Consider the following 15,142-nt stretch of genomic DNA (forward strand, 5'->3'; position numbering starts at 1 on the left):
GACTTTCTGGGGAATTCCTCGCGGATCCCGATCGATTATCCTCACGTGATCAATACTCGTTTCGATCAGGACGCGTCTCCGAGTCGGGGCTGGCGCGCGAGGAGAGGCGCGCGCTGGTGGAGGCGAACGCGCCTCGTGGTGCTGATGAGACTTCATTCGCGCGAGGCTGCTGCGTCGAGGAGGAGGAGGAGGAGGGCGATGAAGAGCAGGGCTCGATCTTCTCATCAGCGCATCGAGCCGCGATGCACGTGATCGGGAGTGGCGGCGGCTCCAGGTAGGATCGATAAAAATGACCGCGAGACGTGGGCGGCGCGCCGGCGCGCGGCTCCCGCCTGCGGCGCCGCTAGCGGCACACTCCGTTTAAAAGTTTGTTGTTTCGTCGCTCGCGCAACAGGAAGAACAAAGACTCAAGTCAGGGGCGCGTGCCGATCCATCAGATCAATCACTGATCAATCACCTGATCAATCACAGGGATCGATCACCTGATCCCAGGCAGCTGCGTCATCAAATCAACCACAGCTTTAAAGCCGCGCTGCTCGTTCTGAGCCCGAAATGACTGATGGAGGAGAAAAGCTGTGCTTATCGTGACTGTCCACACCCAACGCCACGTGCGTGCGCGTGCGTGCGCTGAGTTTGCCCTCTTCAGTGGTGCTGAGCTCATCTGTGTCCTGGGCTCACCTGTGTCCCAGAGCCTCGTCATGACACGTATTAATCGTGTCGGCTAATAACAACAATGGTGGTGTTTGGTCACGTGGTCACGACTTGTGCCATATTTATGGTTACTATTGTTGTTAAAAGTTCTGTCCACGACGCCAGAAACCCGGAGGGAAACCCGCTTTAGCTGTTTCTCTACAGTAAATTAGCTTTAAATGGGCCAAGCACAGCGGGTCACGTGACTACAATCATAAAGGTTTACCATCCAAATGGACCTCAGCTGGATTATATTTGACAGTCTGGATGAAGACGGTTTTACTGTAGTAAGACGTTTACAGGAATTTTTGAAATCATGCTAAAGAACCTCGTTTTAAATATTTGGCCCCTACTTCCCGTGATGTTACAGCCTGTAAATGGAAACAAAGGTGAAGGAAAAAAGCCTTAGTTCAGAGCAGAAAAGCAGCAGACTACATTTACCATGAGCCTCAGTGCCTGTTGCCACGGAGACGCAACCATCCACAGAGGGCACGTAGCAGTTACATCACATTTAATGCTCAAATGCAGTTCTTCATTGACAAAAAAGTGCACAGCAACAGTCTGCAGCTCTCTGATTGGAGACGTTTCACAGCAGTGTTCTCACCTGTGGCACTTCCTGGTTGTAGCTCCGCCTACTCCACCGCTGCTGCCTTTGATGTCCGAGTGATGTCACGTGATCGCCATACCATGTCCTTGTTCCAGCCTTTCTCTCTCTCTCTCTCTCTCTCTCTCTCTCTCTCTCTCTCTCTCTCTCTCTCTCTCTCTCTCACACACACACACACACACACACACACTGCATCTCTGGGGTTGAAAGGTTATTGGCTGCTTTGTTGGAGGCTTCGGCCAATCACATTCAAGCATTCAGTGTTGGGATTTTGTACATTGTTGCCATGCGGAGATTGTGCTGCCTGACCTACATTCATCCTACACACGCACGCACACACACACACACACACACACACACACACACACACACACACACAGGTATAAGTCTGGATCTGTGTGTTTGGCTCAAAGGCACAGAGGCAGCAGCCTTTTCAGCTTTATCTATTCAGTGTTGTTGTGTTTCACCCTTCTGTGCATACACGCGCACGTGTGTGTGCACATGTGCTGCTGGGGTGATTTCAGGCAGACGCTTCAGCCCAGCGGCTCCGTACTTCCTGTCAGTGTCCAGTCTGTCCTCATCAACCAGGTCAAACCTTGTGAGAAGTGTCCCCATGTCCCCTGATGTCCTCCAGGAGTTGCTGATGTGGCTGAGTTGTTGCAGGTCATGGTCCAACTGTTATTAACGCTTTTATAAACGCTATTATAAACCTCTGGGAGGTGCAGCTGTTGCACCAGGATAGGGAGCAGGTCTTTGTTTGGCGTCTGTCTGTCCATCCTTGTCCCCTGGACCTCTGCTGGCCGATCAGGAGACGACCTGTAAATAACGTTTCACTTCCTGACCCTGAAGTTCAGCATGATCCTGCAGCTCGCTTGGCTCCAGGACCTCGTGGGGAGGAGGCGGGGCTGACAGAAGAGGCCTCCTAATCTTTCACTCTCCAGTAGAAATAAACCTCGAGATGATGATGATGATTATTATTATGTAGATGTAGCTCCCTCGTCTTTGGCCCTGTCTTCTCTGAGGTCACCGTAAAGGTCAAAGGTCACGGTGCTCGTGAGGAGGCGCCTCCACCAAGGCGATCCTGCAGCTCGGCCAGGACCCAGTCGGTCCAGGTCTGAGGACAGGGGGCAGCTTCAGATCCAGGTCAGGACCCAGTCAGTCCAGGTCTGAGGACAGGGGGCAGCTTCAGATCCAGGTCAGGACCCAGTCAGTCCAGGTCTGAGGACAGGGGGCAGCTTCAGATCCAGGTCAGGACCCAGTCGGTCCAGGTCTGAGGACAGGGGGCAGCTTCAGATCCAGGTCAGGCCGCCTCCTCTGAGGATGATGATCAGATTTAATATTCGCTCTGACCTCCTGTTCACCCCCCCCCCCCCGCCGCTTCCCTCTCTAATCCCTCAGTTTCATGGAGGGACGTGACAGGACGTGGACGCTGTGTCCACTGGGATCCAAAGGAAAGGAGGAGGGAGACAAGTCCTCTGTCCTCAAGAAACGTTACTGAGTCAAATGTTTGAGTGCCAACAGCACTTTTCTCTCTGGGGAGTCACTTCCTGTTGGCAAACGCAGCTTCCTGTGTGAGAGGAGGCCCGAGGTTCTGGAGGAGGTCCAGGTGTCCTCGGTGCTCCGTGTGGCGGACACGGCCTCTTGATTTGGCATTTTCCAGCACTGCCGTTGGTTCTTGAAGGCAGCATATGTTTCCCTGAGTCATCGGTGTATTTTTAAACGTTGGCGGCGTCCTGGCCAGGAACGCCGATGAGAGCGCCATGACAGACGCTGGCTTTTGGACCAGAACCGGACTGGATGCTTCTTTTCTGTGGCATCAGCTCAAATGTCCACTCGCCCGACCCGTAAAGGTCCCGGGCTCCTTCTCCTCACGTGGCCCCGGACCATGGCCGTCGACCTGGAGTCCCAGGATAAGGGACGCTGGGGGTCAAAGGTCGATGGAGCCAACTGCAGATATTCACCTAAACTAGCATCGCTGGTTTACCTTTTAAACTCTGACATCAACAGGTTTAATTGTGTAAAGTGTTATTACAATGTAGTAACACTTTACCGCGCTAGCATGGAATTATTAACGTAGCCTGTTAGCATCCCGTGCTAGCAGCTCAGAAGTTCTCTGAGTTCCTGACTGACGATTCGGCTCCGAGCTGCTGAATGTGAAAGCAGACAGATACAGGAGGCGTTTGAATGATCCCAGCGGGGGAGGGGGAGGCTGGGGGGGCTTTTGTTCTGCTAATTTTAGAAACCTGGGGGGTAATGCTCTGTTGATGTCTTTAGCACTGCTGAGTGGTGAAGCAGGAGTTTCCTCCCGATCAGGAATTGAGCGTCAAGCTGCTGCGGGTCTGCGTCATGTGACCCCGCCAAAGTAAGAGCACCCGCTCAGCAGCGACAGGAAACGCTGCACAAACGTAAAACACTTCTGCTGCGGCGCGTTGGCGTGGGTGCCTCTCCCCGGGGAGGACACGAGGACATTAACGGAACCTCCTGCCTATTTCGCCCCCTCGTTAGCCTGAAATCTGGCCCCAAACCTCAAAGAGCTTCACGTTTAAGACCTCGTTTATTTGGACTTCTGCCCCCCGGGGTTGAACCCTTCAACGTTTGTGCAGACAGACGTCAACGCTGCTGCACAGATTCCCCTGCGAGTCCAGAGGGGGTTAGCAACTGTCTTAATCTGAAGGGGTGTCCAGGAAGTGAGAGCGACTGTCTTAATCTGAAGGGGTGTCCAGGAAGTGAGAGCGACTGTTTTATTCTGAAGGGGTGTCCAGGAAGTGAGGCGCGCGGCGCCGCTGCCTTGACTGCAGATTCAGCTGAGTGTTTAGTGTGAAGCGGTCGGAGCTCAGAGGCGGTCAGAGCGCTGGACTTCCCCGGGACATAATGCTTCTTTCTCAGCGTGACGACCCGCTTCTGGCGTCCAGAGAGGATGCTTCAGCCCTTCCAGGTACTTTCAGCTAACGCGCGTGGAGCTTTAGCAGCGGAGCGCTAACGGGACCCTCAGACGTGAACTGATGGCTTTGATCTTCGCCTGTGTTGGCTTGACAACAGGTGTCGTCCGAAGAGCCCGTGTTCTTCAGAACCTTCTGTAACGGGTCAGACGTGCACACGATTCTAAAGCAGGTAGAGATGGCCCAGAAACCAACGCTGAGGAAGATCAAAGCCAGTTTCCTCGTCTTTGATGTCTGCTTTTATTGTCATTCATGAGGTCATCGTTGCTGATTAAGGTGTAATTTAAAATCCAGACCTGAATCAGATGGTTTTGTTTCTACTTCGAGGTGTTCATAACTCCTTTCAGCAGTTCTCCCTCCAGAATGCTAACGGTGTTAGCGTCCTGTGCGTGCTGTCATCACCTGTGTTGTCCATTAATGTGGCCTTTGCTATCTGCTAATATTAAGCTAGTTACATGTTCTCACAGACACAAATGCTAAATTCTCTGAATATGCAAATCCTATATTTGCATATTTGCCTGCAGCTGTCGCCTTTAACACTTGCTAACTTTGTGTGTGTGTGTGTGTGTGTTGTGCTGATGAACATCTTCATTGTGTTTGATGTGTTAACGTGTTCAGTATTTTAATTTCCTGCTGGCTGAGCTGGATCTGAGGCTACAGACAGGAAGTGGTCTGTTGTTGGAGCTTCGGTCAGCGCTTGGCTGACGGCGCCGCAGCACCTGAGAGGAGGCGGTGCCAGTGACGCCCCTCCCCCACAGGCAACAAGGTCACACACCCCCAGTCTGCCACTGTGTTGTCAACATGGTGTGTTTAAAATCCTGTGGCGGTGAAAATCACCAAAGTCAGAAGATTATTTTCAGTATTTTTAAGGTAGAGGGAAGCTCGGGGGGCTGGGGGGGTCAGCTGAGTGGAGAGGTCAAATGTGACGCCCCAGCTCCACCTGGACATGAGCTGAAGACGAGACCCACAGATCAACTGTTGAGGAGCCGCCGAGGACAGAAGCTGCAGGTCTGGACACGAGTCAGCAGGAATGTGGGGGGGGGGGGTGTTTGTGTGTGTGTGTGCATGTGTGTGTGTGTGTGGTGACTGGTGGGGGGGGGGGCGGCGGGGGTGAAAGTGTTGAGGAACATTTGTCAGAGCATTTGGTGACGCGTCTGGAAGGTGTGAAGATGTTAAAACAGCGTGATGTGAAGTGAAGGATCATGGGAGTTTTTAGGGCTAAAGTGAAGGAGTGAAGGATCATGGGAGTTTTTAGGGCTAAAGTGAAGGAGTAAAGGATCATGGGAGTTTTTAGGGCTAAAAAACAAACATCATGAAACACTTTTAGTCAAGTTTGGACTTGACTGAATGACATAAACAGACTGTTCTCACCTGTGTATATGTGTGTGTGTGTGTGTGTGTTTCTTCTTCCTCTCTCTCCTGGGTTGTCATTGAGCTGATCTCAGGTCACCAGACCCACAGAAAGCGGCAAACACAGACACACAGACACCCTCCTCCTCCTCCTCTTCCTCTTCCTCACCCTCCTCTTCCTCTTCTTCCTTCTTCTCCTCCTCCTCCTCTTTGTCTTCCTTCTTCTCCTCTTCTTCCTCCTCCTCCTCCTCTCTGAGGGACCAACAGCTCAGATCTTGTTTGAACCATCTCAGTCGTCCCTCAGACTGAACTAAAATGGTTCCTGCAGGAACCAGCACACCTGCCTGTGGATGAGGGTGAATCCAGACTTCAGTGTTTTTCATCAGACGGACACGAAGCTCCTTCAGGGGCCTCAAACCTTTGGGCTCAGTGGTCCAGTTGGTCCTGCCGAGGGGGCTCAAACCTTTGGGCTCAGTGGTCCAATTGGTCCTGCCGAGGGGGCTCAAACCTTTGGGCTCAGTGGTCCAGTTGGTCCTGCCCAGGGGGCTCAAACCTTTGGGCTCAGTGGTCCAGTTGGTCCTGCCGAGGCTCTCTGGTCTCAAGTTGTTGCACCAAAAGGCCAAAACAACCAGCAGGAACCATGAAGCACCCAACAGGTTCTTGCTGGATCTACACACAGCCGAGGGAGATCCAGGAACCATCAATAGCCCTAACACACACACACACACTCTCTCACACACACACACACACTCACTCTCTCTCACACACACTCACTCACTCACTCACACACACACTCACACACACTCACTCACTCACTCACTCACTGACACACACACTCACTCTCTCTCACACACACTCACTCACACACACTCACTCACTCTCTCACACACACACTCACTCATACCGCACACTCTCACACACTCACTCATACACACACACACTCTCTCTCACACACACACTCACTCATTCACACACACACACACTCACTCACACACACACTCTCTCTCACACATTCACTCACTCATACACACACACACACACATTCACTCTCACATACACACTCACACACAGACACACACACTCACTCACACACACGCTAGTTTCCTTTTTTCGTTGCTCATTTCCTTCTTCCTGTTTCCTTGTGGGCTGCGTTTCCTCTTCTCAGGGACGTCCATGCTGTTGTCCTGCAGGACATCGTGTTCTCAGGATTTAGCAAAAGGTTCCCACACTGAAAGGTTCCCTCGCTGAAAGCTTCCCTCACTGAAAGGTTCCCACCTTGAAAGGTTCCTTCACTGAAAGCTTCTTGCGTGTTGGGGTCAGACTAGTACCTCTGAGTAGAGCATTGTAGAGTAGCGCATCGTTGCCGGGGCAACCAGACCTCCGTGTTTATGGTCTGTCCACGACGGCTGTTTTGACTACAAGAGTCGGCTCCTAAGGGATCAGATGAACATTTTTCAGGACCAACATGTCAGTTCATGTCTGGACTACCCTGAACCTTGACATGTCCTGTCCCCCAGGACACCCGTCCTCTGCTGGAGTTAATAGAACAACGTTCTGACATGTCCTGTCCCCCAGGACACCCGTCCTCTGCTGGAGTTTATAGAACAACATTCTGACATGTCCTGACGATGTTCTTGTCTTCTTCTGTTGTCCACTCAGTTTCGAGGTTGTGAAGACTGTTTGAGAGCCTCTCCAGTCGGTCCTGGGACCAGCACCCCCACCACCAGCACTCAGCCCCGTGGGCGGTGTTCAGGCCGTTGCATGGCAACAGGAGTCACCTATTGGAGCGCTTATGAGTCCAGCTTCCAGGTACGTCCAGTGAGACATGGTGTGTCTTCAGTGAGACGCGGCGCTGATCAGGTTCAGATGTTTCTACCAGACAAACGCCAAGAAAACACGCTGAACCTCTGATAAATCAACCTGCAGGTGAACGAGTGTGTGTGGGCCAGAGAGCAGGACGAGTCCAGCGGCGAGGAGGAGGAGCTGGAGGAGGGGGGCGGGATCACATGGGAGACACAGGCCATGGAGGTCAAAGGTCAACTCATCTCAGCACCTGGTGAGATGAGCAAACCCGGGCTGACATCTGTTGATGTTGGACAGGAGCAGTAACCCTGTGTGTGTGTGTGTGTGTGTGTGTGTGTGTGTGTGTGTAGAGCCTTTTACCTGTCCAGACAGGAAGCAGAGGGAGCGAATGGCAGAGTTGCAGGAGAGGAGGCGGAGCCTGCAGAGCCTGTTAAGCACGCGATTGGCTGAGCTGAGACGCGTCTGTCTGCAGGAGGCTGTGAGTGATGTCATCCGGTCACGGCTGGGGTCGCCATGACGACGTCAGTCGTGTGACTGGTGTGTTTTTGCTGGTTCAGGAGCTGACAGGTGTGGTTCCCAGCGACTTCCCCCTGGGGGCGGGTGAGAAAGCCCCCTGCATCCGACGCAGAAGGGGCGGCCCTCGCCACGCAAGCAGGAAGTACCGCGAGGTAGGAACACGGTGGTGTGTGTAGCCGTTGGACCGGCAGAGTGTGAGGGTTGTGTGTGTGTGTAGCTGTTGGGCCGGCAGAGTGTGAGGGTTGTGTGTGTGTAGCCGTTGGGCCTGCAGAGTGTGAGGGGTGTGTGTGTGTGTAGCTGTTGGGCCGGCAGAGTGTGAGGGGTGTGTGTGTGTGTAGCTGTTGGGCCGGCAGAGTGTGAGGGTTGTATGTGTGTAGCTGTTAGGCCGGCAGAGTGTGAGGGTTGTTTGTCTGTAGCCGGCAGAGTGTGAGGGGTGTGTGTGTAGCCGGCAGAGTGTGAGGGTTGTGTGTGTGTAGCCGGAAGAGTGTGAGGGTTGTGTGTGTGTAGCCGTTGGGCCGGCAGAGTGTGAGGGTTGTGTGGGTGTAGCCGTTTGGCCGGCAGAGTGTGAGGGTCGTGTGTGAGTAGCCGGCAGAGTGTGAGGGTTGAGTGTGTGTGTAGCCGTTGGGCCGGCAGTGTTGTGTGTAACCATTGTCTTCCTCTCCAGGAGGAAGACTGTCAGCGCACCAAGAGCAAGAAAACCCTGTTCAGCACAGCCCTGAGGAAACACAGCGACTCTGAAGCACACACACACACGCAGACACACACATACAACAGCAAGAGGACCGTGCACAGAGGCTGCCACACAGGTAACACGCACAGACACACACACACACAAGCAGACACACACACACACACAGCTGGCAGTAGATGAGAAGTCATTGTTCCTTCTTCCTGCCTTTATCCTTTATATCCGCCTACACATGAAGTACCTGCATTGTGGGGACATGAATCACTTTACAACTTTACACACACTGAGACAGATTTTCAGGGAGGATGTGAGAACCAGCCTCCATTAAACTGTTATTATTGTGAATACTGACGCACACGTGTGTGTGTGTGTGCATGTGTGTGTGTGTGTGTGTTTCCAGATGACACAGTGAGGTCAGAGAGTAGCTCAACAGACTCCACAGGACACGAGCACGGTAATAAACACACGTGCACAAACATGGTGACATCACAGCTGTGTAGCAGCAGCGGCCATGAATGCTCGTGCACATTTGTGATGAAGATGGTGGTGGTGATGATGATGGAGATAAAGACGAGCTCTGCGTGCTACCTGTTGGCGTTAGCTTTAGATGTGTTCACCACCAGTCAGAGAAGTGCTGCAGCTCCACAGGAAGTGCTCTCCACATCTGCCGTCGTCAAGGCGACAGATACAGTTGAACTACGGTTGAACTACAGCTTAACTACAGTTCAACCACAGTTGAACTACAGCTTAACTACAGTTCAACCACAGCTTAACTACAGTTCAACCACATCTTAACTACAGTTCAACCACAGTTGAACTACAGCTTAACTACAGTTCAACCACAGTTGAACTACAGCTTAACTACAGTTCAACCACAGTTTAACCACAGTTTAACTACATCTTAACTACAGTTCAGCCACAGCTTAACCACAGTTGAACTACAGCTTAACTACAGTTCAACCACATCTTAACTACAGTTCAACCACAGTTGAACTACAGCTTAACTACATTTCAACCACAGTTCAACCACAGTTGAACTACAGCTTAACTACAGTTCAACCACAGTTTAACTGCAGCTCAACAACAGTTGAACTACAGTTCAACCACAGTTTAACTGCAGTTGAACTACAGCTTAACTACAGTTGAACCCTCCATAACAATTGTTGCTCTCCTGCTTTCTCTTCTCCTTTCAGACGACTACACGCCTCAGTGTCGCCCCCTACTGGTGTCTGCTGGCTCCCCAGTGGAGGTGTTCTACCAAAACAAAACCAGGAGGAACTCTGTGCACAACAGGTACACACACACACACAAACTCTCTCTCTCACACACACCTATACCTACACTTACACACACACACACAGCTACACACATACACACACTTACACACAAACCTACACACCCAGACCTACACACATACACACCTACACACATTTACACACACACCTACAAACACACCAACACACATACACACCAACACACACACACCTACACACATGCGTGCACCTCCGGGGGGTCGGGGCCACCTAAGGGGTCCCACTGAGCTTTAATGCTTTTAACGATCTGCTCAGGAAACCTTTGTGTTTTTTTTCAGGAACGACCCTCCAGACACTGTTCCAACTCACAGGCCCCACCAACTCCCAACCCCCCTTGGCCCTCCTCACACCCCCCACCCTCCCCCCCTCCCCCCTCGCTCCCAGGACTCCTCTTCCTCCTCCGGGCCCTCGGACCCAGGTTCTGCAGCAGAGCTGAAAGCTAACATAGCTCGCCACAGTAACAGCTCTGACGGGCTGCTGGAGCGCATCAGTCCCCCACAGGATGGTCCGCTGGGGTCCCGAGGGACAAACACCGGCGGAGGGTTTACCAGCTCCGAGAAGCTGACCGACGGACGGACAAAGTTGACCAACGGACTTCTTGACTGGGGCGGGACAGGGCGAGGAAGAGGCTGTGGAAGAGGAGGGGGCTATAGCGACGTTCTTTTGGATTATGTGTGGGGGAAGCAGCAACAGCTGCAGCGCCAACAGCCCCAACAGACCAACAGCCGGCAGCCGACCACGCCGCACCAGCCCATCTACAGCGGCTGCATCTCCCAGCAGCCTCTGGGGGCGCCACCGTCCTACCGCGCTCACTCGGCCGACCAGCGGCGGATCAAAGTGACCCGCACCAAATCCTGCGGCCCCTTCCTCCCAGTGCAGCAGAGCCACGCTGATACCCACAGTCCTCCGCTGACAGCCATCCAGCCGGACCCCCACCCCCACCTGCAGCCCCCACGGCCCCCGCAGCTGCACCCCAGCCAGGACGCACAGCTGGAGGAGGCCACCAGGAGCATCCACAAGGCCCTCGCCCTGGAAGGTGAGCCGTCTGGTCCGTAGCACCATGAAGGCATCGCAGGGTGTTTCCATGGCGACTGGTGTCTGTAACTTTTGATGAACTTAGTCAAGAACGCTCTCCGCTGCGTGTGTGTGTGAGCGCTGGAGCCCCCGTCCCCGTCCCCCGCAGCTCCGGTTTGATGGTGTTTTTAAGAGCGAATCTGTGGAATAAAACCATAAATCTTTAACGACGTGGAGATAAATCTAGGTCACTGCAGCAGAGCCCCCCCCTCCTCTGCTGCAGGAAGCTTCTCTACAGGGGTGTGATGCCACCTGTTGGGGGCACAATAAAACACATCTGGATGAGTCCTGCTGCCGACGGCGCCGCTCCCACCTGAACCTGGAGAACTTCAGACTCCAGACATGCGTTTGGTATTTGTTGTTGTCTGTCCTCCGCCGGTGTTTAAGCCGTCTCCGTGTGTGGCTGCAGGGTTGAGGGACTGGTATCTGCGCAACACCATCGGCGCCAACCACCAAAGCCAGGTCAATGGAAAGGTCAACGCCAAGGTCAAATGTCAGGCAGGCGGAGGAGGGGCTCTTCAAATCAGACGGAAGACAATCGGTGTCGTCCAGCCGCCGACCTACCAGACGGACGCCAACCATCATCCCCCGCTGCCGCACCGCAAACAGGCGCTGCCACATTCGGCCACGTTCCACGGACACCCGCTGCACGCCAGGTGTGAGATCAGAGGACCACTTCAGTTCTGATGAAGTTTAGCCTGACCTCCTCTCTCCCCACCCCCACAGGTCTGTGGATGGCGCCCTCTACCAGGACGCCTTCCCTGCACTGAAGCTGGAACCAGCTCCCCAAGACCTGGACCACCCATCTCCTGGAACTTTGGTCTGACCAGTCCAGATGTTCAACCCCAGGCTGGCTTCCTGGGAGGACTGGAGGTTCTCAGGACAACAGGAGAACCACAACCTGCAGCTCTGTGGTAACACCAGCAACAAACCCTGGACGTGGCACAAACGTGCGCTTTCCTAGCCGTCGTCTCAATCAGGGATGAAAGCCCGTCCAAAAGTTCTCCAGAGGCATCCTGGGTAAAAACAATCAGCTGAGCTGCGGTCTTTTTTAGCCGCTTCACTTTTTAGAAATGGTTTTCTATGACTTTTATGTGTAAACAGACAATCAGATCAAAGTGATGATGATGGTGACGAAGATGATGATGATCGTTGTGATAATGATGGTGATGATCGTGATGAAAATGATTGTTGTGATGATCATGAAGATGATGATGATCGTTGTGATGATGATGGTGGTGATGGTGATGATGACAGTGATGATGGTGATGAAGATGATGATCGTTGTGATGATGATGATGAAGATGGAAATGATAATGGTGATGATGATGAAGATGGTAAAGATAATGGTGATGATAGTGGTGATAATGGTGATGATGATGATGATGAAGAATAGTTGCACTCCTTCTCTGGGGACAGAATCACCAGCTCAGACCAGCAGCTTTTCAGAGCTAAAATATGTTACTGTCTTTTTGATAAACTGATCAAGTGACCCGATCAGGTGACCCGATCAGGTGACCTGTTGACCCTCAGGTGAGTCTGGACAGGAAGTGTCTCTTCAGGTATGACTGTTGCTCAGCTGCGCTGACACGTGAAGCAATGGAGACTATCAATGACTGATGGAACCCAAAACTTTCCTCCTGCACCAAGGAACCAGTAAAACCAGTCACACATGTTCTAAATGTTTCATCTCAGTATTATTAAAAAACTGCTGATTTTACTGCACTGAAAGATGTTTAAAAAGCGACATAACCGATCAGGCCATTGTTTCACCAGCCAAACAGGAAGCTGAAACCTCCAGACGCGTCATCATGAGCAACAGAACCGCAGGACAAGACTTGAATGGTCATCAGGACAGATCACTGACCAGAGTAAACTCAGGTAACAGCAAAAACAAACAGAAATGACAGCACTAGAACACAGTTGACCCCTGACCCGGCCGACCCCTGACCCGGGTGACCCTTGATTCAGGCGACCCCTGACCCAGGCGACCCTGACCTGGCCGACCTCTGACCCAGGCGACCCCTATCCCTGACCCAGCTGACCCCTGAAGCTGATTCCTTTGAGTCGGTCTCATCTAATCTTATCCACAACATTGGAAATGACCCTAACCCTTAAAGATGGTGACAATCCAGTGACGTTCTATGCAGCATTAATCGTCTGGTTGGCGACCCGCCGTGCAAACACTCGTGAAGGTGGCGCTGTTGAGCCGCCCAGACACCCGGAGTATCTGTGTTGTCACGCGGGTATTCCAGATGTTCCAAGAGTAAAATGATCCGGTTTTATCGGTAAACTGCCTGGTCAGAGTTCTGGACGCTGCAGGTCAACTGATGGTAACCAGATGAGCTCACGCACACGCGTGTGCCGGTGAACTTCGACCTGTTGGTTGTCTTTGTCGGGCTGATCGCGAGGAGGAACTTCCTGTCGGACCGATGGGAAAGCAATAAACTTGAACATTTGTACTTTTCCAGGATGAAAATCAGCTGCAGCGACAATCAGACTGAACAGCCGACCTGTTATTACTGGTGTAATAACCGGTGCCTGACTGAGCCTCTGGGCTGGTCGGCGCCGCTTAACGGGCCCCACGGTGTGTTGTGGGTGCTGAGTGTGGTGGTCTGATGGGTCCATCTGGGCTCAAACCTCTGATCTCCCAGTTTGTGATTGTCAGTTCAGGAACAGGAACCAGTCTGACCTCATCGCCTGAAGCTGAGGTCACATGACAAACCAAGCTGCCTTGACCTCAGAGATAAGCCCCGCCCACCTGTGAAGGTGGAAGCCTGAGCAGAGGGGCGTGTCCTCAGGTTGACTGATGGTGGTACCAAGAGAAGCATGCTAGCCGTTAAAAACGTTAATCAACGACACTCTGTTGGTGTTTAACAAGGCTCCTGATTGGCTGACCGGCTGTCATGTGACCTCCGCTGCACAGACGGTCCCACTTCTGGCATTCCCCAACCAAAAACGTCTCAACAGACTTTGTTCTCGTGTGTTCTATCTTATTTAAAGCCAAAAAGGTCATTTTTCACCTTCATGTGGCTGATATTTTATTCTTTTCCCGGCTGGTGTTTGTGAATCCAACATGTTATTATTTATTGTTTCTTCTGACAGAAACACCCAAAGGTTGAAAAATCCCCTTTTTTACAGTTTTAGAATAATCGTCTGGCATCTCTGTAAAATAAAACCGTATAATTACAAAGGAATCTCTTCAAAAAATCAAAAAGTGCCTCAACTAAAACCACCCAATCCGAATTTGACAAAGTTTCGCCCTGACTGATATTTCCTCGTGTGTACCCTGTACCCTATGTCCTGTACCCTGTATCCTGTATCCCCTACCCTGTACCCTGTATCCCCTACCCTGTAACCTGTATCCCCTACCCTGTACTCTGTAACCCTGTATCCTGTACCCTATATCCCCTACCCTGGACCCTGGACCCTGTATCCTGTACCCTGTATCCCCTACCCTGTACTCTGTTACCCTGTATCCTGTATCCTGTATCCCCTACCCTGTACTCTGTAACCCTGTATCCTGAACCCTGTAACCCTTCCCTGGAACAAAGCCGGCTGTGGACCAGTCTAAGGACAAGGTGGACAATCCTGACAGCGTTCCTCCTGGACACCAGTTGTCCAGCAGCACCAGTATTCAGACTGGGAGCTTTTCCCAAAGCCGCTTCTGCTGTGGGACACAACTACAGAACTACACAACTACAGAACGCTTCCCATTTTCTGTGTTCTCAGACAGGATGGGATGTAAATAACCTCCACTGTTTGGTCACTTTGTACTTTTTCTCTTGTTCTTTTTTTCTGCTCTTTGATGTTGGAAAATGTAAATAAACACTAAAAATAAGAGTAAACATTTCTGCCGTCTGTTACTATTCATGTACGTTCAGATTATTGTTGTTCTGAGATGTCAAACTGTGAACACACAGGTGAATGGTGGCCAGGACCTGTGAACACACAGGTGAATGGTGTCCAGGACCTGTGAACGTACAGGTGAATGGTGGCCAGGACCTGTGGACACACAGGTGAATGGTGGCCAGGACCTGTGAACACACAGGTGAATGGTGGCCAGGACCTGTGAACACACAGGTGAACGGTGGCCAGGACCTGTCCAGAGGGACCGAAAACAGGAACAGGTAAATAGAATATAACAATAAATTTCACATAGCGT

The 15,142-nt window shown here is 52.1% G+C and overlaps 1 protein-coding gene and 1 long non-coding RNA gene across 7 annotated transcripts; one reads left to right on the forward strand and one right to left on the reverse strand.

Annotated features, from left to right (window-relative positions):
• The first annotated feature begins 111 nt into the window (after positions 1-111).
• ccdc120a (coiled-coil domain containing 120a) lies at positions 112-14,818 on the forward strand. Of its 6 annotated transcripts, none has more exons than XM_029833477.1 (13): positions 4,813-5,241; positions 7,243-7,392; positions 7,510-7,639; positions 7,737-7,864; positions 7,944-8,054; positions 8,567-8,708; positions 8,991-9,044; positions 9,784-9,883; positions 10,182-10,939; positions 11,387-11,633; positions 11,704-11,997; positions 12,754-12,858; positions 12,949-14,818. In XM_029833477.1, exons 1-11 carry the CDS (start codon positions 5,035-5,037, stop codon positions 11,801-11,803), a joined length of 2,127 nt encoding a protein of 708 aa, XP_029689337.1. In that variant the 5' UTR covers positions 4,813-5,034; the 3' UTR covers positions 11,804-11,997; positions 12,754-12,858; positions 12,949-14,818. The 6 variants fall into 6 exon arrangements, with proteins under 6 accessions (XP_029689341.1, XP_029689340.1, XP_029689337.1 ...); XM_029833478.1 differs by having other exon boundaries at positions 13,449-14,818; XM_029833479.1 differs by having other exon boundaries at positions 5,020-5,037; positions 5,104-5,241; positions 12,754-14,818.
• On the reverse strand, positions 931-2,173 carry LOC115249127 (uncharacterized). Its single transcript, XR_003887812.1, has 3 exons — positions 1,762-2,173; positions 1,295-1,614; positions 931-1,061 (listed from the first exon to the last, which is right to left on the reverse strand). It is a non-coding gene; the product is annotated as an uncharacterized lncRNA (long non-coding RNA).
• Positions 14,819-15,142: the final 324 nt, after the last annotated feature.

Source organism: Takifugu rubripes, chromosome 3, assembly GCF_901000725.2.
Source record: "Takifugu rubripes chromosome 3, fTakRub1.2, whole genome shotgun sequence".
NCBI classification, from domain to species: domain Eukaryota; kingdom Metazoa; phylum Chordata; class Actinopteri; order Tetraodontiformes; family Tetraodontidae; genus Takifugu; species Takifugu rubripes.